Source organism: Loxodonta africana, chromosome 22, assembly GCF_030014295.1.
Source record: "Loxodonta africana isolate mLoxAfr1 chromosome 22, mLoxAfr1.hap2, whole genome shotgun sequence".
Classification (NCBI taxonomy): domain Eukaryota; kingdom Metazoa; phylum Chordata; class Mammalia; order Proboscidea; family Elephantidae; genus Loxodonta; species Loxodonta africana.
In genome coordinates this window covers 23157593-23182522 of record NC_087363.1, presented here as the reverse complement: position 1 = coordinate 23182522, position 24930 = coordinate 23157593, and the positions used below count along the sequence as shown (strand labels likewise).

The following is a 24930-nucleotide window of genomic DNA, read 5'->3' as shown; positions in this document are numbered from 1 at the left end:
ATGGTTTCTCTTTATTCTCTACGCTTTCCTCTCCCGCCTATTACTGCTCACTTATTTATTCTTTCTGCGAAAATTTTATTGAATACCTGTTGCATATTGTGCTAGGGCCATGTTTGGGGCCCTTGATTCCATGAAGTTCTCATTCAGGTCCTTGCAAAACCCAGCCACACTTTGCCTCCTGACTTTTATTTGAAAAGATTACGCTGGCTACTATTTGGAAATGGCCTCAAGGGGGCAGGAGGGGAAGGAAAGTGATCAGTTGGAGGCTATTGGGGTCATCCAAGCAGGAGGATGAGAGTGTTGATTGTGTGAAGCAGGACTTGGAGATGGAATGACATACACGGATCTGGGGCATGCTGAGGAGCAGCCAGTGGGCTGTTGGGGAGAACGCTGGAGCAGGAGGGCCTGGGCAGATGGGTTGGTAGTTGGGAGCGAGGCCAGGTGTGTGGCTGCCTCTACTCTGCACAATACCTGGCAACTCCTAGAGAGCAGGGCAGTATCATCTGCCCTTTTCAGCCCCTTTTACTTCTTTCTCCCTGGCAGCCTAGAAACACCTGAGCAGAGCTTGGTGCTCCTGCCTGTGCTAGAAGCCGGCTCTAGCTGCCGTGGTCCTGCGCTGGCCTGGGCTATGGGCACAGCCAAATCCTGGCCACCCTGCTGACCACGGTGCTTTTCTCCTCAGGTGAAGGAGTGGCTCTGTCTGAACTGTCAGATGCAGAGGGCTCTGGGAATGGACATGACCACTGCACCTCGCTCCAAGAGCCAGCAGCAGCTGCACTCCCCAGCTCTGTCTCCTGCCCACTCCCCAGCCAAGCAGCCCCTGGGGAAGGGGGAGCCAGAGAGATCCAGGGGCCAAGGAGGACCACAGCCCAGCCCCCGCCAGGCTGAGCCGGCCAGGGCGACCTCAGTGCCGGGGACTGCCCCAGCAGCTGCCCCTCTAGAGGTAGGGAGGGTGTCTCCTCAGCCCTCTCTCCCCATCAAGCCTTCCACAGCTGAGCCCAGGCCGCCTGCAGGAGAGGCCCCGGCCAAAAGTGCCACTGCAGTGCCCTCTGGGTCTGGTGCTGCTGAACAGACACAGGAGGGGCTCACTGGGAAGCTCTTTGGCCTCGGTGCATCGCTGCTGACCCAGGCAAGCACCCTCATGTCTGTGCAGCCTGAGGCTGACTCCCAGGGCCAGCCTTCTCCCAGCAAGGGGCAACCCAAGATCATCTTAAGCGATGCCAGCAAGGAGGCTGGTTCAAGACCTCCAGGCTCAGGGACCAGGCCTGGGCCAGTACCTGGGGCCAAAACTGAGCCTGGGGCTAGAACAGCTCCTGGATCAGGGCCTGGAGCCCTGGCGAGAACTGGGGGAACAACCAGTCCAAAGCACGGCAAAGCAGAACACCAGGCAGTGTCCAAGGCTGCTGCCAAGCCAAAGACCATGCCGAAGGAAAGGGCCACCTGCCCACTGTGCCAAGCTGAGCTCAATGTGGGCAGCAAGGCCCCAGCCAACTATAACACCTGTACTACCTGCAAGCTCCAGGTGTGCAATCTGTGTGGCTTCAACCCGACACCCCACCTGGTGGAGGTAAGCTGGACCAAGCATGTTCCCTGGGCCTTGGTAAGAGGCCAGGGCCTGGGGAAATTGGGGGCATGGGAGCCAGGAAAGGCTGTGGAGATCTGGGTCTGTGTCGGGCGTAGGGCTGCCCAGACAGTTAACACTGCAGAGGGACTGCTCTCCCTTTTATGACCCTGCCTCAGAGCTAGGTATTGCCAGGACATTGGTGGGCACAGCCCCAGTCCTTCCACTTGGAGAAAGAACTGGCACAGTGAGGGGTGGGGTAGTGGTGCTTGCTGCCTCTATCTGACTACCAGTGCCCTGAGGCTGGTCCCAGAGGGAGCCAGGCTCAGGAGGCCCCGAACTGGCCTCCCTACTTTTAGTTACCATGGGCATGCCCCAATGAAAGACACCAACCTCCCCTGCTGAAGTAGGAAGAACCTGAGGTACCACCCTGCCCTCACTCTGTGACGCTTGGGGCAGGGGTGACTACAGGGGAGGGGAAGTGAAGGGCTGTGGGGCCGAGGCCTGTGTTGCCCACTGTGCCCCATGCCCAGGGCGGGGTGGAAGCATTCTCACAGTTCTTAGAGCGGGACAGGCCATGTCCTACTGCCCAGGCCCCGGCCCAGCCGGGTGGTATTCACCCTGGATTCTGTCTTCCAAGGTCATGGTATTGAAATCTACCTCTCAAAGCCACAGCCTCTGGTCCATATATTTTCCCCTGTCAGGTCTGGGCTCCCCTTGTGCTTGCTTGTGGAGATGCTTAGAGGTGTTCGTCTTACCCATGGGAAAGTTCGAGGGAGAGCCAAGGTTGGGGACTAGTCTCTGCACTCCTGGTTCCAGCAAAGGGCACTAGACATTGTACAGAGCTGGCCAGACGGGAGCAGGAGGCCCAGTGTTTTCCGGAAGCTTGGAGCTCAGCCTGGAGTCTCAGAGGGTATGGAGCTACCCTGGCAGAACTTGGCCAACATGGGCCTGGAGGTTGCTCTAACACCCACCCTCACCCACTTGCCCAGGGCTACCCATATGAATCCCACCGTGGCTGCCGTGGGCACCCTGGGTGTATTCTCTTCCCAAGAGTGTCCTTGAGATTTGAGTTTGGATCATCCTGGCAGGTGGATGTGTTTCCCAGATGTATTATGTCAGGAGATGGTTGAGCCAAGACCCCTGCCTCCTGCACACAGGCAGCCACATGAGCCCTTTGGACTCCCTGGCTGAGCCATGCATGGGCAACAATAGAGCAGGGGGTGTGAAGTGCAGACCACCACTGGCCCAGAATGGGACAAGAAAGGTGAGTATGTATCGCTGTGACCTCTGTGGCACCTTGTCCTGATCTGTCTTGGGTCAGGCACCCATGGGAGCCACCATGGAAACCTCCTAGTACAACAAGGACTGTTTTGACCACCACAGGCCATACTTTCCAATATGCCTTAGGGAAGGGCAGCCCTAAGCAAGACAGATGACCTCCTTGTGTGGTGCCCGTATGGCCCTCCAGGCCCCACTCTGCCACTTCCCCAAGCTCTAGGTTCAGAGGCTCACTGGGGGGCAGCTGACCTGAGTGGCTGGATGGGAAGCATCAAGAGTTCATCAGACTCAGTGTTCTGCTGACTGCTTTGCCCAGAGACTACTCACTGCTGTTGGGTGGGGCATCTGATGCTGAGGGACCATGAGCCCTGTTGGACTGCTGAGCTGGCCAGCCTGGAGGAACCTTGTCCCCAAGAGACCTCCCAGCCTCCTTTCCCTCATTAAGGAGGTTGTGCACAGAGGAGAGGGGAAAACTGTCCCTGTCTAGAAGCATAAACATTCCTGACAGCTCCCTTCAGTGGCCCCTGAGCCAGGCCACAGGAAATGCTGATTCAGCCCAAACAGAAGCGTTTCAGTCATGTGCAGACTTTGGCTGAGGTATCCAGATTCTGATCTAAGCCTCTCGTTAGCTGCTTGGCCTGGCCTTCCTGAACTTTGGAGCTTCTGCCACTCAGTGATCAGCATTGCCTCCTACCCCACCCTGCACTGTGTACCACTGTCCCCATGGCCTGCCCCACTGCCATCTCCTTGGCCAGGACAGCCTTAGTTCCTCAGGGTCTGATGCAATCCATGGGCCTGCCCATCCCCGAAAGCAAAGCTGATGGCTATCTCAGCTCCTCTCCACCTCAGACCCTCTGCTTGTCCTAACAGCAGTCATGGCCCAGTGTCTCTGACCTCATTCTCCTCATGGCTCTGTCTGTCAACACTGCTGTCCCCAGAGGGCCTATGGCTTCTCCTGGGGGAGATGTGGGTGGGCAGCCATGATGCCCCCCCATGGTTCCTACTACAGAGACTGTACCACCATTCACCATCAGAGACTCCAGCCAGTGGCCTGGGTCATCCTCCTCTCTCCCCTTAGCACCCATTCCATAGACTAAGCCCTGCCACCTCTACCTCCCCACTGTCGCATGAATCTGGCCTCTCCTTTCCATCCCTGTGGCCACAGTCCTAGTCAAAGCCCTTGTCCTCCCTCATCTAGTCAGTGCCCAAAACCTTCTTTCAGTTCTTCCTGCCTTGGGTCTTTCAAGGGCTGGTGGGGAGGGCCTGGTGCTTAATGCCGCTTTTCTTCACTGAGGCCCTTTAACCAGGCCAGAGGCCTTCTTTGATCTCAACGCAGACAGTGGCCACCTGGTATTCTGAGGAATTTTGTGCTTCCCTGTGACCTACTTTTTGTGTGCTTGGTTAGAGGCTCCTGATTTCTCAACAGGTGCTACAGACACTCTTCCTGCCTTAGGAGCAACGTGGCAGGGCCAGCAGGCCCTTCTCTAGGTTCTAGAGGTCAGTTCAGCCCTGGCTGCCCCTTGCCGTACTTACTTGACTGAGGATAGCCTGCCAGGCTTGGGATGACCATGCTGTGTCTTTGTATATGGTGTGAGGCAGTGTCTGCATTCAGGCTGGGAGCCTGAGGGAGGGACAGACTAGGGGAGCCCCACTCATATCTCCCCACACGCTGATTAGACCTACTGTGGTTCTGCCTTAGACCAGAGCCAACCACTGGATTCAATAGGTTTAGAATTTTTCTCAGTATCTCTGAGCAGACAAAAACCTCTTACCCCCTTTCTAGAACATACAATAGAGGAAGCAGCAAAACTGGATCCCTTTTTCCCTTGAAACTTCCTCTGAACAAAAAAAAAAAAAACCCACAGTGCTATTTAGTGAGTCATTTCATAATTAAGAGTTGTTGATTCCAAATTTTTTACCTGTTTATCTTTTTGCAGTATAATAGTACCCTTGGCTTAATTTTTAATTGGCTTTCAGTTCAAAACAGAGTTCGTGAAGAAATTAGTAGAATTGGAATTATTATAATAACACTGCCAGTTTCTTATTGTAATTGCCAAACTTCCAGTCATGCCCTTGAGAAGTCAGGCCTTCCTGGGCAGAGGGCCTGGCACCTATAATCTGTGGGCCTGGGCTGGACTTATGCCGTGCAGGGGCGAGGGCATCTGGGCGAGAGGCCAGCAGCTGCCTCTGCTCCAGACCTGCTTCTGGGCTACCTCTGGGGGTAGTCATCTCAGGGAGCCCTGCCTCCTCCCCTATGCAATGGGGGCAATAATACCCCCTCTTAAGTTTCTGTGAGAGCCAGGTAAGATGATGTACCTCAGATGTTTATGGAAGGTCCAACACACAGTGAGCCCTGGAGCCAGGAAATTGGAACCAAAGTGTCATAAAAGAGAGTCTCTGTGGGAAAGGAAGAGTCCCGCTCTAACCCCTGACTAGTTGTGCATTGACCCTGTGGTAAGTGTGAGGTCACGGCCTTGCAAGGGACCCCACAGGGAATGAACATGTTTGGTGCTGGGGCAAGAGGGGAACACAGCCCAGCCACAAGGGTGCACATTGGGGGCACCAGAAGGATTCCTTCTATGGGATGCAGAGACCCAGAAAGGAGGAGCTTAGGCGTGTCTAGGGATCAGGGAAGGGCAGGGTCACAGAGTCTAGAGAGGAGCAGCAGCACCATCATGGCCATGCCCATGGTCCAGGGTCCGAGTCTTAGGCCCTTTACCTTGGGCATCCTCTTCTCTGGAGTTCTCATCCACTGCTCTCTACTCTGGCAGTGGGGCTGGGGATATGTAGGGTCAGGCAGCTGGCCATAGAGTGTTGGTCAGGATGATGCCACTGTAACCAGACTGACATGCAGGCTAGCTCCACAAGTAAAGAGCTTGTGTGAGATGTAGTTTCATTCAGACAGTGGCAGACAGTGCAGGGAAATGCCCAGCATCTATTACAGCTCTGCTGGCTCCCCTAGCCCAGGGGGCACATTGGTAAAGGCAACAGGTCTCATCTGCCTATGGGATGCCCCACCAATGCTCTCAATCAACTCCCTTCTCTTCCTCATTGTAAATAGTGGCACGCTGAACCCACCTGGCTCCATCTGAGGCCATGCGTATCTACACCTCTCACTTACCTTTAGGTAATTATTGCCTTTGGGGAATTCAGACCTTCCTACCCCCAGAATGGAACTGGACAGAGGGAGGTGAGACATAAGTGGTCATTAGGACCTCCCCATTGTCCATTTCCAAGTCCTGTATCATCTCCTGCCCATAGCTGAAGTGGGCAAGCAAAGGGGCAAGCAGGCAGCAGCTTCCCCAGGTCTGGGGCTGGCTTGGGCTGAGTGAACAAGAGTGTGAGAAAGAATGTGCAAGTGAATGAATGAATAAGGGAGTAAACACTAAAGTGAGGAAATGAATGAGTGAGTGAACAAGTGAGTGGAAGACCAAGAGAGTAAATGAGCAGGGCCCTCGTTCTAGCCCCTCGAATATTATTCAACCCTAAAAACGAACTGCTGATACATGCTGCGGCATGGATGAACTTGAAAACTTTATGCTAAATGATTCCACTTATATGAAATGTCCAGATGAGGCAAACCCATGAAGACAGAAAGTAGATAAGTGGTTGCCAGGAGCTGTGGTTGGGAATGGGTAGTGCCTTCTAACAGGTATTAAGTTTCGCTTTGGGGTGATAAAAGTGTTCTGGAATTGGATAGTGGTGATGTTTGCACAACCTTGTAAATATACTGAAAACCACTGAATTGTACCTTTTAAGAGGGTGAATTTTTTTATATGTAAATTATATCTCAGTTTTTTTAAAGTAGAGATTCAATATATTTCACCACTAGGGGGGAAACCCACGATGGAGGGGCAGCTGGCAGGGCTCTCAGCCAAGGAGACCCTGGTGGGAAGAGAAGGCTGCCCTAGCCCATTTAACAGGGTAGGTCACAGCTTCCTGAAGGACGGGTGGGGGTGCCCAGGACACAGTGTAAGGAGAGGAGGGGTGGGGGCTATCAGCAGCTGGACCAAAGGGCACACACCAAAGCAGGCACCACTGTAACTACACTGTCAGTCCTCTGCTGCCCTGTACCCCAGCCCTCCGAAGAGGGCTGAGGAAGAGCCTCCAGCAGCCAGGTCAGATGTTTATTTTTAGCTCCTACCCTCACATGCCTCCTCCCGCCTGCCCACCCTTCCTCGCTGCCTACTATAGCCAGGAGCAAGAGGGCCGGCCAGCATCTCCTTCGGTAGGCTGGCTGCCTGCCTCTTCCAGCAAACGTGTGAAGGAGCTCAGCCCTGGGGAGCTGGTGATCACAGGTGACATGCTCTGCTGAGGGATGGGCCTCTGGGCTCAGGTAAGCAGCCTGATGCAGAGGCTGGCTCTGAGCATGTGGCATTAGGTCAACCTCCTCTATCCAGACCTCCTTCAACTCCAGCCCCTTCCAAGGTGCCCTTGCCTCATTTGGACTCTTTGTTTCTGGGCTGGCACCTGCAGGCCAGAGGTGAAGATCAGGGCTTGCCAAGATACCAAGGTGGGCCAGGCAGATGACCAGCCCCTTTGAGATGCCTAACCTGGAGTGGCAGTATGGAGTGCCCAAGGTCAAGTCAGGGCAGTGTTCCTTGAGCCAACCCCTTGCCAGGGCCCAGATCCTAATCCTGTCCTGCTGATTCTAGGGAAGGAACTGTTTGCTTACTTTCAGAACTCTTTCTTGACTTCTGATTATGTAGACAGAAGCCAGCACCCATGGGCTCACTGGAGTTTGTGTGGGGCAGACATAAAACTTCAGATAAGCTCCAAGGGAGTCAGCAATGGTACTAGGGCTGGGCCCTGTAGGAAATAGGGTGAGTGCATGTAGGGCCTCTGAAGTACCCCCCCCCCACACACACACAGCTGGGCCCCACTGTCCCGTCCCTCTGCCTTGGGTGTAGGACTGGGGTTTGGGGCAGAGCACGAGCTCCAGGGCCAGGGATGCAGCCTCAAGGTCCTGAATAACAAGCCCATGGAGCAGACTTATCCCCCAGCACACACCAAGGCCCTATCACCTGCCCAGTCCGACTTCTGCTGGGACCTAGGGCAGAGATGTGTCACGTGGATCTTGGGACAGGAAACCAGGACAGAATCATTGAGTTGGCACTTGCCATGGTGGCCTGAGGATGCCAGGCTGAGGGCAGTCCACCTTGGGGGTACCAGGCTTCCAACGTCCTGCCAGGTGGGCTATGATCTGGCTTGGGCCCTAGGGCAGTGTGTGAGGTAAGGGTGCTGAGTGCTGGCTGACCTGGGGCTAGCAAGGGCCAAGAGCTATTTCCTCTCCTTGTCCCCTGGCTCTGTGACCCACCATGTGGTCCCATGTTTCCCATAATGGCCCATTCTAGTGGCAGAGCTACTGGTGGGAGCCTGAGTGTCTAGGCGCCCAGGATGAGCCACAGCAGAAAGGTGCCAGACGCTCTGCACCTACAGAGTGAGAGCAGGCACAGATGTCAGTGCGGCTAGACCCCTGCCCTGGGCTGCACTGTAACCCCTCTCCCTACCACTGTCTGTGGGCCAGGGCAGGGCTCAGATCCTGTCAAGGAGGAGCCCCAACCCTGGAGTAGGGTCCTGCAAGACATGCTGACAGCCTCACACCTGCAGTAGGTATCACTCACTCAGGATCCTGAGATTCTTGGATCTCCACCCCTGCACAGGCTGCTGGGGCTGGGCAACTTAGACTTGGTTCCTGGTATTCTGGGAACTTCACCATTGATAACCATGTCACACTTGCGATGACCTATTTGGGACTGACTTAAAAAAAAAAAAAAAATTTTTTTTTTTTATAGGCTCCAGGACTCATGCTAGCCCCTGTCTATCTGTCTTAGTCATGACTTTGTCCAGCCCCCGTACTGGGCCTGACACAGAGCAGGTAACCTTGAGAGTAGAAGAATGACTCACAAGCACTTGATCCCAGCCCAGCTCTGAAGGGAGCAGGGCCTCTGGCCCAAGGGCCAGCACATAAAGTCTGCATGAGAGGAACAGCCCAGAACCCTGTACAAGGCTTAGAGGAGGCTTCCAATTGCGGGTCTTTGCTGTCCTTAGACTGGGTGACTTGGGCCGAGGGTTGTGAGGAGGGGAGGCTGCTCAGGTCCTCTCCCCCAGGCAGGGCTTCTTCCAGACAGCCTTTCCTAGTCTCAGGAGTCTGCGTCCTGCCCAGCACAGACCTTACTTGGGGAAGGGTGTGGAGAAATCAGGTGTCTGCCGCCTGAGAGCTAGGAGGCAGGGGAAAGACAGTGTATCCAGGAACTCTTCACATCTGGACCCCATTCCTGGTCTGCAGGACACTCAACTGCTGGACTCTAAACCAGCGCCCCGGAGGCTGTTTTCTTTCTGGGTGTTATGGATTGAATCGTGTCCCCAAAAGTATCTGTTGTAAATCCTAACCCTTATACCTATGGTTATAACCCCATTTTTTTGTTATGTTAATGATGCAGTATTAGTGTGGGGTGTGTCTTAAATCAATCTCTTTTAAGATATAAAAAGAGCACATTGAGCAAGCAAGCAAGCAGAGACGGGCGAAGATAGATGCCACACCACATGAAGATCACCAAGGAATGGGGAAACAGAAGCTAAGAAGAGATAAGGACCTTCTCCCAGAGCCCTCAGAGAAAGAAAGCCACCCTTTTGTGGTATTTCTGTTATAGCAGCACTAGGTAACTAAGACACTGGGGGTGGGCCGCCAGCTCCCCATCTTCTCCAGACCCTGTACTGCTTTTGTATCCCCACCCCACCCCCCGCCCACACACAGTACTGTTCTTTTTTTCTGGCGGGGCTGAAAAGTTCTTTACGGACTAGGGAAGGGACCCGTGTTTTTAGTTTGTCACTTGCATTTTAATTATGGTGCATCTTAGTTGTGGAGATGTTTATCATTTGGGGGCAATAAATCAGTTTTTTTCTTCTCATGCCTTTGGTGTCATGCTTTGAAAGGCTTTCTCCTCCCCAAAGTTACAGAAATAGCCATCTTAGTTTCTTAGTGCTGCTGAAACAGAAACACCACAAGTGTGTGGCTTTAACAAATAGAAATTTATTTCCTCACAGTTTAGGAGGCCAGAAGTCCAAATTAAGGGCGCTGACTCTAGGAGAAGGCATTCTCTCTATCAGTTCTGGAAGAAGGTCCTTGTCTCTTCAGCCTCTATTCCCCAGTTCCCTGGCAATCTTCATGTGGCCCATATCTTCCCCTCTGTTTGTGCTCGTTTTCCTCTGTGTCTGATCTGCCTTTCACAGAGTAAAATCTGCGAAAGCTGTGTAGTGTGGAAACCCGTTAGAGGAGGAAATCTAAAATATTTTCCACTAATAGTGAGTGATAGAAAAGTGGTAAGACTGCATCCTATCAAAGGCTGAAAACTTGCAAGACCTGGAAAAACAAGGTGGTCCCGTGGAGTTCCAGCTCTCATAGGGTTTCACTATATCTCAAAAAGGGATTGGTTTAAGACATACCCTACACTGATACGGCCTCATTAACATTAAAGAGAAAACCCTAGTCCGAAATGGGATTACATCCGCAGATATGGGTGTGAGGACTTACAATAAATAATTTTGGGGACACAATTCAATTCATCACAGTCATGTAAATATTTTCAAGTACTCTGTGATTTTCATCAACCCCCTCTCGTTTCCTTCTAGAAAACCGAGTGGCTCTGTCTGAACTGCCAAACTGAGCGGTTGCTGGAAGGCAGCCTGGGAGAACTGACCCCACTGCCGGTGCCCACGTCACAGCAGCCCCCTGTAGGGGCCCCTCATCGTACAGCTGGAACAGCCCCTCTGAAGCCGAAAGGGCTACCAGCGCTGGGCCAGCCATCAGGCCCCCTGCCCACTAAGGCTGGCCCCCTACCTGCCAAGGCCAGCCCCCTGCCTGCCAAGGCCAGCCCCCAGGCCAAGCCCCCCAGGGTTTCTGAGCCCAGTAGGACCCCAAGCAGTGCCCAGGAGAAGAAGGCAGGAATCCCAACTAAAGCTGAGCCCGTGCCGAAGCCACCTCCGGAGACTACCCCACCCCCTGGAACTCCTAAAGCAAAGAGTGGGACACGGAGGACTGAACCTGCCACCCCTGTCAGCAAGGCTGTCCCGGAAGCCCCCAAGGGTGGGGAGGCGGAGGTTAGTCCCATTCACGTCCCAGGGACCCTAGCTGTCAGGTGAACAGTCTCAGGAAGGGCTTGCCTCTCCTGGGGGCTGAGAATGAAGGCCTAGGGCCACAGGGGAGGGCAAGGACACTCCAGCAGGAGCAAAGCCTGGATGAGGCTCTGGTGGGTCTGGAGCCTGTGAGTTTCAGCCTGGCTCTGAGTCTAGTATCTTGTTGGATCCTTTGCTGGGTCTTGCTACCATTAGATCTAGTGAAGTTTCTCTTTGAGAACCTAGGGCTGCTGGGGGTTTGCCATGGAACCTGTAAGTTATTCGAGGCCAGAAAGATGGGGTGGGTGATAGGCCCTGAACCCTTGGGAAGTAGAAGGACCCTTCCCCAGGGCCCTGGGATTCATGGAGAAGGTTGGGTTTCCTGATGAGCTGTCTGCCATGGAGAGTCAGTGACTGCTTCTCTCCCTACTGCAGGAGCTGGTAGGCAAGCCTTACTCCCAGGACCTGTCGCGGAGTCCACAGAGCCTCAGTGACACAGGCTATTCCTCTGACGGCATCTCTAGCTCCCAGAGTGAGATCACAGGTGTCGTGCAGCAGGAGGTGGAGCAGCTAGACAGTGCAGGGGTGACAGGGCCACGCCCACCCAGCTCCTCAGAGCTCCATAAGGTGAGGAGCAGCATGCGGCCCTTGCTGGAGGCCCAGGGCCTGGCCCCTAGTGGCAAGCAGAGCAAGCCACTCAGCAGGAGCAATGGCAAAGAGCAGAAGCGGCGGCCACACTCCTTGTCCATCATGCCTGAAGCCTTTGACTCTGATGAGGAGCTTGAGGATATCTTGGAGGAAGAGGAGGACTCTCTTGAGTGGGGACACCAGAGGGAACAGAGGGACACTGCTGAGTCCTCAGATGACTTTGGCAGCCAGCTGCGGCATGACTATGTGGAGGACAGCAGTGAGGGTGGCCTGTCCCCACTGCCACCCCAGGCCCCAGCCCAGGTAGCAGAGCTGACTGATGAGGAGTTCATGAGACGGCAGATCCTGGAGATGAGCGCTGAGGAAGACAACCTGGAGGAGGAGGATGCTGCCACCTCTGGGCATGGCCTGGCCAAACATAGTACCCAGAAGGGCGACAGGCCCAGAGCCGAGCCCACCCAAGAGTCAGTAGCACTGCCGAAGAGGCGCCTGCCCCACAATGCCACTACAGGCTATGAGGAGCTGCTCTCTGAGGTAGGTCCAGCTGAGGCCACTGAGGGCAGCGGGGCCCTGCAGGGAGGGCTCCGCCGCTTCAAGACCATCGAGCTCAACAGCACGGGCAGCTACGGCCATGAGCTGGATCTGGGTCAAGGTCCTGACTCTGGACTGGACCGAGAGCCTGAGCTGGAGATGGAGAGCCTGACAGGTTCGCCTGAGGACCGCTCCCGTGGGGAGCACTCCTCGACACTGCCTGCCTCTACGCCCAGCTACACATCAGGCACCTCTCCCACCTCCCTGTCCTCACTAGAGGAGGACAGCGACAGCAGCCCCAGTCGCCGGCAGCGGCTGGAAGAAGCAAAGCAGCAGCGCAAGGCCCGGCACCGCTCCCACGGGCCCCTGCTCCCCACCATCGAGGACTCCTCTGAGGAAGAAGAGCTGCGTGAGGAGGAGGAGCTGCTGCGAGAGCAGGAGAAAATGCGGGAGGTGGAACAACAGCGCATCCGAAGCACAGCCCGCAAGACCCGGCGGGACAAGGAAGAACTGCGGGCCCAGCGGCGACGTGAACGTTCCAAGACGCCACCCAGCAACCTGTCACCCATTGAAGACGCCTCCCCTACAGAGGAGCTGAGGCAGGCAGCAGAGATGGAGGAGCTGCACCGCTCTTCCTGCTCTGAATACTCACCTTCACCCTCCCTCGACTCAGAGGCTGAGGCCCTGGATGGCGGCCCCTCCCGGCTCTATAAGTCAGGCAGCGAGTACAACCTGCCCACCTTCATGTCCCTTTATTCACCAACTGAGATGCCCTCTGGTGGCTCCACGACTCCTAGTTCTGGCCGGCCCCTCAAGAGCGCTGAGGAGGCCTATGAGGAGATGATGAGAAAGGCAGAGCTGCTCCAGCGGCAACAGGGCCAGGTAGCAGGGGCCCAGGGGCCCCTTGGTGGCTCCTCTCAGCCCACGGGCCCTCGAGGCCAGGGCTCCTTTGAATACCAGGACACCCTGGACCATGACTATGGCAGGGCTGCTCAGCCTGCCTCAGAGAGCACGTCAGCCAGCCTGGGGGCAGCTGTGTATGAGGAGATCCTGCAGACATCACAGAGCATCGCCCGGATGCGGCAGGCCTCCTCACGCGACCTAACCTTTGCTGAGAACAAGAAGGAAAAGCAGTTTCTGAATGCTGAGAGTGCGTACATGGACCCCATGAGGCAAAATGGCGGCCCTCTTACCCCTGGGACCAGCCCCACCCAGCTTGCTGCTCCTGTGTCCTTCTCTACCTCTACCTCCACCTCCTCTGACAGCAGTGGAGGCCGAGTCATTCCTGATGTCCGTGTCACTCAGCATTTTGCAAAGGAGCCTCAAGACCCCCTCAAAATACACAGTTCTCCTGTATCCCCCAGTTCTGCTTCCAGGGAGGTTGGAGTGCCCTTTTCCCAGGGCTCTGGAGTCCCAGCAACCACGGCTCTGGCTCCCTGTCCCGCTAGTCTGCCTCGTGGGTATGTGACTCCAACCTCCCCAGCAGGCTCTGGGCGCAGCCCTTCGCCATCTTCCACAGGCCACAGCTATGGACAGAGCCCAACCACTGCAAACTATGGGTCCCAAACTGAAGAGCTGCCCCAAGCCCCCAGTGGCCCTGCTGCTGGTGGGCGGGCTGCCAGAGAGAAGCCCCTTATAAGTGGTGGCCAGAGCAGCATTTCCCAGTCTTCATGGGGATATTCCTATTTCGTGGGCTCCAGCCCACCCCTGTCCCCGTCTTCCCCCTCAGAGAGTCCCACTTTCTCCCCTGGCAAGCTGGGCCCAAGGGCCACAGCAGAGTTCTCTACACAGACGCCAAGCACAACCCCTGCCTCAGACATGCCTCGTATCCCCAGTGCCTCCACCGCAACACCCATGGTGGCCCAGGGCACACAAACACCCCACCGACCCAGTACGCCTCGCCAGGCATGGCAGCAGTCCCCTCAGGAGGCTCCCTTTATGGTCATCACACTGGCATCAGACGCCTCCAGCCAGACCAGGATGGTCCACGCCAGTGCCTCCACCTCCCCAGTGTGCTCACCTACTGGCTCCCAACCCACCACCCACAGCTACAGTCAGACAACGCCTCCAAGTGTGGCTCAACTGCCTCCAGAGCCACCTGGGCCACCTGGCCTTCCACGGGCACCTAGTGCTGGTACGGATGGGCCCCTGGCCCTGTATGGCTGGGGTGCCCTGCCTGCTGAGAACATCTCCCTGTGCCGGATCTCCTCCGTCCCTGGGACGTCTAGGGTTGAGCCAGGCCCCAGACCACCTGGCAGTGCCGTGGTAGACCTTCGCACAGCTGTCAAACCCACACCCATCATCCTGACTGACCAGGGCATGGACCTGACGTCTCTTGCTGCGGAAGCAAGAAAGTACGGCCTTGCCCTGGATCCAGTCCCAGGACGACAGTCGACTGCTGTGCAGCCTTTGGTTATCAACCTCAATGCCCAGGAGCAGACCCATGCCTTCCTTGGTACTGCCACCACCGTGAGCATTACCATGGCCTCATCTGTGCTCATGGCTCAGCCAAAACAACCTGTGGTCTATGGGGACCCTTTCCAGAGCAGACTCGACTTTGGCCAGGGTGCAGGTAGCCCTGTGTGCCTGGCCCAGGTCAAGCATGTAGAGCAGGCTGTTCAGACAGCCCCATATCGAGGTGGGCCCCGAGGAAGACCCAGGGAGGCCAAGTTTGCCAGGTATAACCTGCCCAACCAGGTAGCTCCTCTGGTCAGAAGGGACGTTTTGATCACACAGATGGGCACTGCCCAGGGTGTTGGCCTCAAGCCAGGCCTAGTGTCAGAGCCTGGTGCCGAGCCCCACCAGGCCACCCCTGCAGACCTTCGGCCACATGCTCTGCCAGGTGCCAGGAAACCACACACAGTGGTGGTGCAGTTGGGAGAAGGCACAGCAGGCACTGTGACCACACTGCTCCCAGAGGAGCCAGCGAGTGCCCTGGACCTCACCGGGATGAGGCCTGAGAGCCAGCTGGCTTGTTGTGACATGGTCTATAAGTTCCCCTTTGGCAGTAGCTGCACTGGCACCTTCCATCCTACCCCCAGTGCACCTGAGAAGGGTGTGGCAGATGCTGCCCCACCTGGGCAAAGCAGTGGCCCCTTCTATGGTCCCCGAGACCCTGAGCCTCCCGAGCCCCCTAGCTACCGGGCACAGGGAGTAGTTGGGCCTGGACCCCATGAGGAGCAGAGGCCCTACCCACAGACCCTCCCTGGCAGGCTGTATTCCTCCATGTCTGACACCAATCTGGCGGAGGCTGGCCTCAACTACCATGCCCACCGCCTTGGACAGCTTTTCCAGGGTCCCCGTCGAGACTCAGCTGTGGACCTCAGCTCCCTGAAGCATTCCTACAGCCTGGGCTTTGCAGACAGAAGCTACCTAGGGCAGGGCTTGCAATACGGCTCATTCACAGACTTGCGTCACCCCACAGACCTTTTGACTCACCCGCTTCCCATGCGGCGCTACAGCTCAGTGTCAAACATCTATTCAGACCATAGATATGGCCCACGGGGAGATGTAGCAGGCTTCCAGGACGCCAGCCTAGCCCAGTACAGTGCTACGACGGCCCGTGAGATCAGCCGCATGTGTGCCGCCCTCAACTCCATGGACCAGTATGGCGGGCGGCACGGCAGCAGTGGTGGTGGCCCTGATCTTATGCAGTACCAGCCCCAACCGGGGCCTGGGCTTAGTGTCCCACAGGGTCTGGCACCTCTCAGACCTGACCTCCTAGGGAACCCTACTTTTCCAGAGGGCCATCCCAGTCCTGGGAACCTAGCCCAGTATGGGCCTGCAGCTGGCCAGGGTACAGCAGTCAGACAGCTGCTGCCATCCACAGCCACTGTGCGTGCAGCGGATGGCATGATCTACTCGACCATCAACACCCCAATTGCTGCAACGCTGCCCATCACCACCCAGCCCACGTCAGTGCTGCGACCCATGGTGCGTGGCGGCGGCATGTACAGGCCTTACGCATCTGGTGGGGTAACAGCTGTGCCGCTCACCAGTCTGGCACGCATGCCCCTGATTGCCCCCCGGATACCCCTTGGGCCCACAGGGCTGTACCGGTATCCTGCACCAAGCAGATTTCCCACGGCTTCCAGCGTCCAACCTGCTGAGGGCCCTGTCTATTTGGGGAAACCTGCTGCTGCCAAGGCCCCAAGAGCTGGGGGCCCGCCAAGGCCAGAGCTGCCATCAGGGCCTGCACGGGAAGAACCGCTTTCCACAGCCACCCCTGCTGCTGTTAAGGAGGCTGCAGCAGCCCCAGCCCCAGCCCTGCTGACTGCCCAGAAGCCACCAGGAGATGCTGCTCCTGGGCCTGGGAGTGGGGCGTTGAGCCGGCCAGGGCACGAGAAGGAGGAAGCGTCACAGGAGGAAAGGCAGCGGAAGCAGCAGGAGCAGCTACTACAACTGGAGCGGGAGCGGGTGGAGTTGGAGAAGTTGCGGCAGCTGCGACTGCAGGAAGAGCTAGAGCGGGAGCGTGTGGAACTGCAGAGGCACCGTGAGGAAGAGCAGCTGCTGGTGCAGCGGGAGCTGCAGGAGCTGCAGACCATCAAGCACCATGTGCTGCAGCAGCAACAGGAGGAGCGGCAGGCTCAGTTTGCACTGCAGCGGGAGCAACTAGCACAGCAGCGCCTGCAGCTGGAGCAGATCCAGCAGTTGCAGCAGCAGCTGCAGCAGCAGCTAGAGGAGCAGAAGCATCGGCAGAAGGCCCCCTTCCCTGTGGCCTGTGAGGCACCTGGCCGAGGGGCTCCGCCAGCTGCCGCTGAGCTGGCCCAGAATGGCCAGTACTGGCCACCTTTGACCCACGCAGCTTTCATTGCTGTGGCAGGACCGGAGGGGCCCGGGCAACCTCGTGAGCCTGTGCTGCACCGGGGCCTCTCCAGCTCTGCCTCGGACATGTCGCTGCAGACTGAGGAGCAATGGGAGGCAAGCCGCAGCGGCATCAAGAAGCGGCACTCCATGCCACGCCTGCGGGATGCCTGCGAGCCTGAGTCGGGGCCCGAGCCTGGCATGGTCAAGAGGATTGCAGACAGCAGCATGCAGACAGACGACGAGGATGGGGAGAGCCGCTACCTCCTGACTCGGCGGCGCCGGACACGGCGGAGTGCTGACTGCAGCGTGCAGACGGATGATGAGGACAGTGCCGAGTGGGAGCAGCCAGTGCGCCGCCGCCGGTCTCGCCTTTCCCGCCACTCAGACTCAGGCTCCGACAGCAAGCACGATGCCTCTGCATCCTCATCGACCACCGCCGCTGCTTCGAGGGCCATGAGCAGTGTGGGCATCCAGACCATCAGTGACTGCTCTGTGCAGACAGAGCCCGATCAGCTGCCCAGGGTCTCTCCGGCCATCCACATCACAGCGGCCACTGACCCCAAGGTGGAGATCGTCAGGTACATATCAGCACCAGAGAAGACTGGCCACGGGGAAAGCCTGGCCTGCCAGACGGAGCCGGATGCACAGGCTCAGGGTGCGGCTGGACCACAGCTTGTAGGGCCAACTGCCATTAGCCCTTACCTGCCTGGCATCCAGATCGTCACCCCAGGGCCCCTGGGCAGATTTGAAAAAAAGAAGCCAGACCCCCTGGAGATTGGGTACCAGGCTCACCTGCCCCCTGAATCCCTCTCACAGCTTGTGAGCCGCCAGCCTCCTAAGTCCCCCCAGGTCCTGTACTCGCCAGTCTCACCCCTGTCCCCACACCGGCTCCTGGACACCTCCTTTGCCTCCAGTGAGAGGCTGAACAAGGCTCACGTGAGTCCCCAGAAGCACTTCACGGCTGACAGTGCTCTCCGCCAGCAGACGCTGCCTCGCCCCATGAAGACCCTGCAGCGGTCCTTGTCTGACCCTAAGCCCCTCAGCCCCACCGCGGAAGAGTCTGCCAAAGAGAGGTTCTCCCTCTACCAGCACCAGGGGGGGCTGGGTAGCCAGGTATGGGCACAAGGGCTGGTCCAGGGTGGGACAGGGGCCAACACCTAGCCTGGGGCTTCTCTTGGGGCGGGGATGGAGTCACCTTGGCTCCAAAGGCCCAGAAAAGGGAAGCAAGGAATGGACCCTTTTATATGCACATCTAGTGGAGCCCACATCTCAGCAAGGACAGCCTGGGCATATACAGGTGCACACACAGGCCGCATCCAGACACCCTGCTGGAAACTTCCACCTCTCCCTAGCACTGTCTCTTCCCCTAGCACAGAGGTCCCATTGGCTGGCCATGTTGGCCACCTCCTCCTTCAGGCCTCCTCAGCTCTCACCTCCAGGCTGGGCCCCTCCCACTCCAAACCTTATCTGTGGATGTCTCCTGGGAAAGTCGTTTTAACATAGACCTGGCTTCAGTGCTCCCTACTTCCCAGCCCTGGCCTGGCTTCCATTGCCCCACGAGGAAGCCCAAACCCTTTGGCCTACCTAGCACACTGCAACCTAGCTGGCTGTAGCCTGTTCTCTGCCTCATCTTGTTCCCTGCCCCTGCCTGGCCCTCAGTAAGTCTGTTACACATCTGTCTCCCAAAGACAGGGACCCCTGGAACATAAACTTGTCTGTGTCTGTGGCCTTAGTTGCCAGTGATATCTTGGGGCTTTATGAGGTGGCCTAGCTCAGGCTGCAGTGGAGGTGAGGGTAGGGAGTTGTGGAGAGCCTGACACCAAGAACTCTGAGTGTTAGGCTGAGGAGGGTGGGCTTTTCCTGAAGGCTCTAGGAGCTTCTGAAGGTTTTAGGCAGATGAGACAGGACAAGATGGGTATTTTAAAAAGCCTCTTGGGCAGGGTACGGGCTGGTGGGCTAAAGGAAGCCATCATAGCAGTAGCCCTGGGGAGAGGAGGTTGGAGCCACAAGCATTATGAGGTATACATGCCCATTTTCTGGGCATGATGCAGAGAGGAGATAGGGCTTTGGGGTGAGGTTGCAAAGGTGATGAACGGGGGATATGAATGGTTCGGTTCGTGGTGTGTGCAGACCAGATAGGGCTAGGGATGGAGCAGGAATCTGGGCTGGCAGGGAGGGACAGGTCAGAGAGGCACGGTGGTCTTGGCTCCAGACTAGGGTAGGACGGAGGTCCCGTGGGCTGGCCATGCTGCGGACAGGCTGTGATGGATACTTGTGGGTATGTGGCCAGAATAAGATGAACAACAAAGTAAGAAGTTCAAGCTAAATTTATTCCATTAAAGGCCCACCCTTCACTCTGAGACTGGGGCGACACTGTCTTCCTTTTATGACATACAGTAACAGTAGGTGAGAGCTTCTTATGTAATTACCTCGCAAGGTAGAAAGTTAAAAGCCTGACATTAGTCCGCAGTATATTTTTGGGATTTGGGTGGTCCATAAAACCCAAAAGCCTGGGGCATCTTGGGAAAGCTAGGAGTAAGAGCAAAGGGAGGACCAAGGGTATACCTTTAGGTAATGTGGAGCACCTGGGGAAGGTGAGGAGGGTCCCACAGTGGGCAGTGTTACAGCACCTTAAGCAGGAAGACATGCAGATGGAGCCAGGGCTAGAGAGGACCTAGAGGTCTGCTGGTGACCCCAGGGAGCAGTATCAGGGTGACAGAGGGATGCAGAGAAAGCTAGGGGCTTGGCCAAAAGCAGAGCCCAGAGGGTTTGACAGAGGGTGGTGGGCAGGCAGCAGAGCAGTATCACTTTAGGGAGGAGTACAGGAGGCAGAAGACTCTGCTTGTAGCAACTGACATGCAGTCAGCATTGGACCCTTCCCATGATTCTCTAGGGAGTTGGTAGGCCCGGGACCCACTCCACTCCTCCTGTCCATGGCCCTCCTTCACCCTTGGTCCCCGTCAGCTGCCAGGACCCAAACCCAGAGCTAGACCTGTACTCTTTTACATAGTCTCCTCACCTCAGTGGAAGGTGGAGGGTGGCAGGCCACTGGAGATAGGGCTTCTCAGAGCCACATGTGGAAACTCACTGTGTGCCAGACCAGTGTTGGTCCAGCACAGAGGAGAATCTGCCCCATTCCTATCCTCCCACTGCCCAGAGTGCTGGGAAGGAGAAGGCCTGTCAAATGATGACAGGCCTTCCCTCCATGGCAAAGAAACCAAGACGAGTGGGTGGGCAGGGCAGGCCTGCAGGCTGCATGGTGAATCAGGGTACTGATACTGCGGGGCCTGGCCCCTGCCCCAGTGCAGGCCTGAGCTTGTCCCCCCTACAACCCACCAGGCCGCCCACACCTTGGGTCTCAGTGCTGCCCGCCCTTCCCTCTGTCTCAGGTGTCGGCGCTGCCACCCAACGGCCTGGTCCGAAAGGTGAAGCGGACACTGCCCAGCCCCCCTCCAGAGGAGGCTCACCTGCCCCTGGCCAGCCAGGCCCCCCCACAGCTCTATGCGGCCAGCCTGTTGCAGCGTGGGCTGGCGGGACCCACCGCCGTCCCTGCCACTAAGGTTAGCCTGCTCCGGGAGCTGGACCGGGACCTGCGGCTGGTGGAGCATGAGTCCACCAAGCTGCGCAAGAAGCAGGCAGAGCTGGATGAGGAGGAGAAGGAGATCGACGCCAAGCTCAAGTACCTAGAGCTGGGCATCACACAGCGCAAAGAGTCTCTGGCCAAGGACCGGGGTGGCCGTGACTACCCACCCTTGCGTGGCCTTGGAGAGCATCGTGATTACCTGTCAGACAGCGAGCTCAACCAGTTGCGGCTCCAGGGCTGCGCCACTCCCACTGGCCAGTATGCGGACTTCCCTGCTGCTGCTCTTCCGACCGCCCCCTCCGGCTCCACTGCCTTCCAACAGCCCCGGTTCCCACCTTCAGCCCCTCAGTACTCTGCAGGCACCAGTGAGCCAACTCAAAACGGTTTCCCAAGCCAGCAGGCGCCCACCTTCCCTGGCCCCGGCACATACCCAGCACCTGCGTATCCTGCTGGCACCAGTTACCCGGCTGAGCCTGGGCTGCCAAGCCAGCAGGCTTTCCGTCCCACAGGCCACTATGCAGCCCAAACGCCCATGGCAACCACACAGAGTACCCATTTCCCGGTCCCAGCTGACAGCCATACCCCCCACCAGAAGCCACGCCAGACATCGCTAGCTGACTTGGAGCAGAAGGTGCCCACCAACTACGAGGTGATTCCCAGCCCTGTTGTGGCTATGTCTTCGGCCCCCTCTGACACCAGCTACAGCGGCGCAGCAGTGAGCAGCAACTATGAGCAGGGCAAGGCTCCTGAGCTGCCCCGGGCCAGTGAGCGTAGCAGTGTGAGCCAGAGTCCAGCCACCACCTACCCCTCTGACTCACACTACACCAGCCTGGAGCAGAACGTCCCTCGGAACTATGTGATGATTGAGGACATCAGTGAGCTGACCAAGGACAGCACCTCCACTGCCCCTGATAACCAGCGCCTGGAGCCCCTGGGGCCGGGTGGCAGTGGACGTCCAGGGAAGGAGCCTGGAGAACCAGGTGTCCTTGAGGGCCCTGCACTGTCCTGCTGCTATGCCAGAGGGGAGGATGAATCTGAGGAGGACGCGTATGAGCCCCGTGGGAAGGGTGGCCATCACCGCAGCATGGACAGCAACGGCCGACCAGCCAACGCCCACTACTACAGTGACAGTGACTACAGACATGGAGCTCGAGCAGAGAAGTATGGGCCCAGCCCCATGGGGCCCAAGCATCCCTCCAAGAGCCTGGCCCCGGCTGCCGTCTCCTCCAAGCGCAGCAAGCACCGAAAGCAGGGCATGGAGCAAAAGATCTCCAAGTTCTCACCTATTGAAGAGGCCAAGGATGTGGAGTCAGACCTGGCCTCCTACCCTCCACCTGCAGTCAGCAGCAGCCTGGGCTCTCGGGGCAGGAAGTTCCAGGAGGACATCACCTATGGGCTCAAAAAGAATGTGTATGAGCAGCAAAGGTACTATGGGGCATCCAGCCGGGACTCAGTAGAGGACGATGACCGCATGTACGGCGGGGGTAGCCGGTCCCGGGCAGTGTCTGCATACAGTGGGGAGAAGCTGTCAAGCCACGACTTCAGTGGCCGGGGCAAGGGGTATGAGCGAGAACGGGAGGCTGTGGAGCGGCTTCAAAAAGCAGGCCCCAAGCCCTCCTCCCTGAGCATGGCCCATGGCCGGGCACGGCCCCCAATGCGGAGCCAAGCCTCGGAGGAAGAAAGCCCTGTGAGCCCCTTAGGGCGGCCCCGCCCCGCTGGGGGGACCCTCCCTCCTGGGGACACCTGCCCACAATTCTGCTCTAGCCACTCCATGCCTGATGTCCAAGAGCATGTCAAGGACGGACCGCGGGCCCACACATACAAGCGTGAGGAGGGCTACATCCTGGATGACTCCCACTGCGTTGTTTCTGACAGCGAAGGTAATGGCAGCCTAGGGTGATTTCTGTGGACGCTTAGCACCTGGGGGGCCTTCCTGTCTGTGGGGCCCTGGGCCCCGAGATGTCCCAGCAGGGATTCGCCTGGCACCTCACCCAGTGAGCCGTGCTGCAGGCTGCCCTCCTTGGCTGACCCACCAATGCCCCTGGCCCTTGGTTGTGGGAGGGTGGGCTTGGGGCTCCAGTGCTCTGTGTGTGGCCGTGGTGCACACTCTATGGTTTCCCTGCATGGCTTCAGCTGGGCCTCCCCCTGTGGCCAGCCCCAGGGGTTGATGGTGTTCTGTTTTTGGTCTCTGAAGCATATCACCTGGGCCAGGAGGAGACAGACTGGTTTGATAAACCCCGGGATGCCCGCTCTGACCGGTTCAGGCACCACGGGGGCCACGCAGTCTCCTCCTCCTCCTCCTCCCAGAAGCGAGGCCCTGCCAGGCACAGCTACCATGACTATGATGAGCCCCCTGAGGAAGGCCTGTGGCCACATGATGAGGGTGGCCCAGGCCGCCACACCTCCACCAAGGAACACCGGCACCACAGTGACCACGGGCGGCACTCAGGTCGCCACACTAGTGAAGAGCCGGGCCGGCGCGCTGCCAAACCACATGTTCGGGATCCGGGTCGCCATGAGGCCCGCCCTCACCCTCAGCCTGGCCCTGCCCCAGCCATGCAGAAGAAGGGTCAACCTGGGTACCCCAGCTCTGCTGAATACTCACAGCCATCTCGCACTCCATCGGCATACCATCATGCCCCTGATAGCAAGAAGGGCTCCCGGCAGGCACACCCTGGGCCCCCTGCACTGCAGCCAAAGCCAGAACCCCAGCTGCAGCCACAAAGTCGGCAGGCACCTCTAGGGTCACAGCAATCACAGCCGCTACTGTCCAGGCCAGGGCCCTCAGCAGCAGCCTCACGCCAGCCACAGACACAGCAGCAGCAGCAGCAGCCCTCCCAGCAGGCCCCGTCGCAGGCTCGGCTGCAGCAGCAGGGCCAGCCAGCTGCCCGGAGCCCAGCCCCTGCTGCCAGCCAGCCAGCAGGGAAACCTCAGCCAGGGCCCACAACAGCCACAGGTCCCCAGCCAGCGGGACCGGTAAGTAGGACCCTGGTACATGGAGTGGGGTAGGGGTCTAGAGCATGGGTACTACCCAGGGCTGGCGCTGCACCTGCAGCGTGGACATCCCATGGGCTCCAGGCTGGGCATGGACAGGGTTGACAGGTGGCTTCTAAGATGTGGATTCTGTGTTGCAGCCCCGGACAGAACAGGCAAGTGGCTCTAAAGGGACAGCCAAAGCACCCCAGCAGGGGAAGCCTCCTCAGGCTCAGCTGCCTCCAGGACCTGGACCTGCAGGTGAGCCCACCCCCCAATACCCTTGGCTGTGGCCCAGGGTACCTGGGCTGCCCTCCCAACCCCCTTGCTCCCTGAGTTCACCCCTCTATATGCCTCCATTGTTCCTTGAGAAGGTGCCCAGTGGGCTGCAGACCTCCCCAGCAGAAAACGAGGCTGGGGTTAGAATTCTAGAGCTGTAGTCACCAGATCTGGGGCCTCAGAGACCAGGCAGCTCTGGGCAGAGACCTTCTAGGTACCAGTGAGCCCAGCACCAGGACCTTGGCTTCTTCCTCTCTCTCCCTCCCCCTCCCCTCCTTTCCTCTGCCCTTTCATCCTCTCTGCCTTTTCCTTCCTTCCTCTTTACCTTCTTCATCCTCCTCTTTTTCTGCTTCCTCCCACTCCCTCTCTTCCTATTCTTATCTTCCTCTCTTTATTTCTCCATCCTCCACCTCACTGTCCCATCTCACAGGGTACCTGGCTTCAGATTCCCTTATGGCTGCTTTCCCACCAGACCCTGCATGGTTCCTGATGGTGGTTTCTTTCCCTTTAGGCATGAAGGCTGGAGCCAGGTCTGGTGGGACCCCAGGGGCTCCTGCCGGCCAGCCAGGTGCCGAAGGGGAGAGCGTATTCTCTAAGATCCTCCCTGGTGGGGCAGCAGAGCAGGCTGGCAAGCTGACAGAAGGTATGCACTGCCCGAGGCTAGGTCCGTGTGGGCCGCTGCTCTGGAGCCCTTCTCTGGTAGAGGTTTGGTCTGGGGGATAACTCCAGGCACAGTCACCTAGCCACAGGCCAGTCTGAGGGCCTACGTGCTGAAGGTATGCACTGCCCAAGGCCAGGTCCGTGTGGGCCACTGCTCTAGATCCCTCCTCTCCTAGAGGTTTGGTCTGGGGGATGATTCCAGGCACAGTCACCTAGCCACAGGCCAGTCTGAGGGCCTGTCTGCTGCTGTGCATGGGCCTCAAGCAGCCCCTGCCCCTCTGCTGAGCTTGGCTTCTCTATGTCCAAATGGCCCTACTGGGAGAGGGATCTGGCCCAATTTCCTGATGCCTCTCTTCTGTTTCCATGTCACAGCCGTCTCTGCTTTTGGCAAAAAATTTTCCTCATTCTGGTGACCGCGCCCAGCAGGGTAAGTGTGAGCTGCCTGTCCTGGCCTCCCCTGAGAAAGGCCTGAGGTGCTAGTATGGGGGCTGTA

The 24930-nt window shown here is 57.8% G+C and overlaps 1 protein-coding gene across 1 annotated transcript in view; it reads left to right on the top strand.

Annotated features, from left to right (window-relative positions):
- BSN (bassoon presynaptic cytomatrix protein) overlaps positions 1-24614 on the top strand; it is a 43349-nt gene extending 18735 nt beyond the window's left edge. The window contains exons 2-8 of the mRNA XM_064274528.1: positions 683-1567; positions 10475-10942; positions 11393-18055; positions 20332-22405; positions 22720-23501; positions 23660-23759; positions 24289-24614. Coding sequence (XP_064130598.1) covers positions 683-1567; positions 10475-10942; positions 11393-18055; positions 20332-22405; positions 22720-23501; positions 23660-23759; positions 24289-24500 — 11184 coding nt within the window. The 3' untranslated portion in view covers positions 24501-24614. The remainder of the gene's footprint in view (positions 1-682; positions 1568-10474; positions 10943-11392; positions 18056-20331; positions 22406-22719; positions 23502-23659; positions 23760-24288) is intronic.
- Positions 24615-24930: the final 316 nt, after the last annotated feature.